General features: G+C 34.1%; 1 protein-coding gene across 1 annotated transcript; it reads right to left on the bottom strand.

Moving 5' to 3' along the window:
* Positions 1-2,829: 2,829 nt before the first annotated feature.
* Positions 2,830-3,894, bottom strand: LOC150096769 (uncharacterized). Its single transcript, XM_090408710.1, has one exon. It carries the CDS (start codon positions 3,892-3,894, stop codon positions 2,830-2,832), a length of 1,065 nt encoding a protein of 354 aa, XP_090264836.1.
* Between the last annotated feature and the right edge of the window lie 712 nt (positions 3,895-4,606).

The raw sequence follows: 4,606 nt of genomic DNA, 5'->3' as shown, positions 1-4,606 counted from the left end.
AATTTTGTTCAGTTGTACATTAAGTTGATATCGTAATGATAAAAGAAATTGTATAACACCTTAATATATTTTGCTATAACAACTGCAACACTTCACCTTTCTCCATATTTGGATTCTTTCGTTCTCTTTCTGAATGATATATATGCAATGTATTGACAGGAAACGGTGTCCATAACATGATTTCGGAAACCTTAGCTGTCATACTCCGTTTTTAATTAATCAAATCAACCAAAACATCAAACACTTCCCTTGACTCATTCCTTTTTCTGCAACGAGTTCTCTAAATACCTAAATACGTGTCCTGCGAATTTCCTTCTGTGAAAGATGAAATCAGTTTACTATGAATCAGTGCTTAAGATATACTTGGGAATATAAATATTTACCTGAGAAGGTTCCATTTATTTCTAGTGAAAAACAGTAATATGGCATAAATACACAACCGAGTCCCTAATTTGATTTCTTCCGGAGTCCAAGGGAGAGTTTAATCTTAAAATCTTCACTTATTATATTCCTTGAAATTTTTTATTATTGCAGGTAATTATTTTGCGTGTTATATATTGATCAGTGATCGGCAGCATCTGTCTAAAAGTATTTGTTTGAAATCATAGGAGAAAAAGGTGTATGTATTAAATCTGTTTGAATATCCCACGATAATTCTTTGTTATGGACAGCTTACTTCAGTGTAAGTCCTAGATTTTGTAAAAAAAATCTTTAGATCTCGTAAAGAGGATTCAAAATTACAGCATACCATATGAACAAGAGAAGAGTCAAGTGATCTTTGACTGAACTTTAATGCAGAGATATGTTGCAGGCCTGCTTGATCAACTAGTTAGCATATGTACATCTACCCTCTAACCAGCAAGCTGTAGGCTCAAATCCAGCTGTGCTTGGGCGATTGTGACTACCTTTAGATGGTAGATGAACGTTTTCGTCTGGTGTGAACCCCCACCCCCAAACACACTTATTGGAGACTAGAAGTGACTTCAAAAACGTTCCATGCTAAACCTCTTAGAGCAGCGTTTATGGATTATGTAGAGGGTTAAAAAAAAGACCAAAACTATAAATTTAACAAAGAATCCTTAGTACACTCGCACTATCAATAGTATATTGATAATGCGAGTGGATATACAATTTTCCTGAGTCACAAAATGACACAAAATGAAAAAATTTCAGATTACGCAAGAAATAATATTGATTAGATGTCAGTTGAATGAGCTGGCTTTAATGATGTTAGTCAATTAATTTCAGGAATTGTATTGATTAGAAAACTTGGAAGATGGTTGTGACAGTCTCGCATAAGTGCACAAAACTGTCATTCTTGGTGAAGTTAAACTGAGTCGTTGCTCATCCTGCATGTCAGTCTTCAGTTTACAAATACAGAAATATGTGAAGGCTATTTGCTACGTACTACTGAAATAAGCAAAGGCTATTCCACTTTTTTCACCTGGAGATCAATTTCTGTCTGGAGATGTCCTGAAACATACTGAAATCAGATAACAATATACACAGTCACTCTTGACTTTCGTCAAACAATAGTACGTCTATATGTTTTCAAGAAAGATAGGTGATGTAGTCAAGTTGTCATATAACCGGTGCAAATGTAGCTTTACTCTGTTCCAAGCTCCTTAGCCACAAATTATTGCTTTCAAGTATGATATGAGTTTTGTTTTAAATCCTTACATATTTCTAGAAATCTTACTCTACCTTATTCACAACGCCTGCTGACGTTTTTCATATGTAAAAGAAAAACTTTAATTTCAATATTATTTCTCAAGTTGTATTAAAAGATCAAAAATTTCTATTCAAATTATACGAACTGCAAAAGACAATTTGAATTTTTCCAAATTATACAACAATACTAATTAATAAATAAACAAATAAATAACTTGTCTCCTGAAACCAATGTTAGGAGTTTGATTCTCTGTGTTTAGCATTTTATGTTTTTACCGTTAAAATGAAGCGATTCAATAGAAAAAGACCTCTTTTTTATTCTTTTTATATAATTACTGTTATAAATCGAAAACAAAATCATTAAAAATATTAATTGCGAATAAAATCATACGTTTAGACATTAAAATGTGTGTGAATATTTTATAAGTACTTGTATATCCCTGTGGAAATGTGTATCGCTGTGTTTCCATTCATAGCGCTAGGTTGCAGGAAGAAATATCGTTGTAATTTCGATTTTAGATACGTACTAGAGAAACTTTCTCTAAATTCAGGAAATTTGGAATTTTCTCTCCACATCTCAAGAAAATCGACTGTAGAACTCACAGTATTACATACAGTAATACAAGGGGTAGGTGTTAGGGACAGAAGATGGTGTCAGTTGTCTGCCGTATTCTCCTTCTTAAAAAGTTTCGATTTATTAATAGTTCTGGCTCAGTTTAAGTAAATGCTTGAGGAATAGACATTACTTCCTCTTCAGACTAACTTCAGTCCTAACTAACGTTCTTCAGAAAGTTACGGCTGAAGTATCTCTTCCTACTCCCCTTCAGAAATAAAGGGGTTAGTGGATATTTTATTTCATATATAATAAAACATTGATTAGAGAAAGGTTTGTTTTAATATTAAAATAAGAATATCTAACAGCACAATTCATTATTATTTTTTATTTCTATCACCTCAGATCTTTATAATTCTAGACTAAAATTCCTCTTTATTTGATTTAAACTTACTAAGAAGTTCACTACATATTACCTATATATAAAATAACAAAAATCATCAAGTCTTAGATTATAATTATATAAAGAAATTATTTAGATTCTAAACAAATCAATATTTAAACAATCATCTTTACCGTATCATTTGTAGCATTTTATTGCATCTTTAATTGAATACGCATTTACCGTTGACCATTTTCTGACCAGGAAGCCCACATGTCACAGTTCTGCACTTCTTGGAAAGTGGATCAAACAGTTGTCCACTCGCACAAACACTTTTGCCACCAACTTCTTCACCATCACTTTTATTAAAATCTACAAGGGCAGCAAACGACAGAGGTATAAATGCTCGAACACCAATTTTAATGCAAGACAGTTCTGATGACTCCACAAAATTGCACAGAGCACAGAACAGGTTACGATAAGTAACTTTAGTAGCGTAAATAATTCCCATATGATGTAAACATTTTTCTCTTGTATACGCATCAGTCCAATCAGGAGAACAATCGTCAATTTGATTTTCTACACAATTCCGGACATTTTCTGATATCGTGTAAGGCATCTGAAAAGACGTCTCGTATTCCTGAAAGTCTTCTGTTCCTTCATTTATCGTTTTAATTCCCCATGCGTCTCTCTTGGGATCGTATACAAGTTTATCAACAATGTCTTCCTGACTTTCTCTGAAAATTGGAGGTCCAGTGAAAGAATCCTCTGTATTTTTGCGTAAGCGCAATTGCCAGAATATTGAATGTTCGTAGTCTGAATTGCATACAGCGCAGAAATAATTAATGTATGTTCGGTTATTTAGAGGATTCGTCAGGGGAACTTTACGCAACGGATCACTATTATCGACAGGTGTTGTTTCGCACATCGTTTTCACATCTGCATTTCCGTTCCATCTCTGCTCACATCTATCTATCATGTACACTGAATTAAGAGGCCCAGTTGACATGCATCTTACACCCAGGATTTTATCCACACTTTTGGTTACGAATTTAGAATCAATGCAACAGTCACCATAAAAATTGCAATCCTCATCACACATGCAATGATATTTTACGTAGTTTTCCTTCAGTGCATTCTTGCAAGTGAGATTAGACGAACAGCTCGAAGAGTAGATGTTGTCGACTCCATGATGCGTTATTTTAACTCTATTGCACAACACTACCGTTAGGTTTAAAAGAAGAATTAAACATGGCGTCCATCGGTAGATCTTTTCATCATTCGTCATGGTTGCGTTCCTGCAAAGAAGTGAATTTCAATTAAAAAAATGGGAAATAAATAAAAGTATTTTAATGCACAACTATGTTATATCATATATAATAATTTATTTCTTATCACATTATGTAAATAATTAATATGACACATAATATAAAATACTCTATCATCTCATCTTCCTTTTCCTTCTTTTATCTTGCGGTGTCGAGGGTTTATTAATCATCGGACCGCAAACCGTTCACAGGATAAGGTGGTAAGCCCTACGGCCCGGTGTATTCTATGTCCATAATGTTGAGTTCTCAAGGCCGATTTGCCTGCTTTGCGGGATAAAAAACCTCAGGAAAAACTGGGGAAAAAACCGTACTGTTCATGCCCAAGACTGGCTCACTTGACTGTGGCTGAGGTTCCTTCAGCTCCTCACGTCACCAACGGGAATCGAAGCAAGGCAACTCCTTCTCCCGGCTATTGGTTGCGAAGCGAACAGCCATTAATCATTAAAAAAAGTTCAATAGTTAAAAAATATCGCTGTCAAGATTGCCATAGGTTCTAGTTCAAAGAAGTCCAGCTGAGGGGCCCATAATGTGATTTTTCATATTTATCGTGATGTGGTGTATCTATCGTGAACAAAACAAAACGAACATTAGACGCCTCAGAATTTAAAATTTAGTGAACGCTCTTAGAGAATTACATAAAAATATAAAAACTAAAATTCTCAAGAAATTTTA

Source organism: Typopeltis vanoorti, chromosome 18 (assembly GCF_054136105.1).
Source record: "Typopeltis vanoorti isolate ZY-2024b chromosome 18, IOZ_Tvanoo_1.0, whole genome shotgun sequence".
Taxonomy (NCBI): domain Eukaryota; kingdom Metazoa; phylum Arthropoda; class Arachnida; order Uropygi; family Thelyphonidae; genus Typopeltis; species Typopeltis vanoorti.
This window is presented reverse-complemented; position numbering and strand designations above follow the sequence as displayed.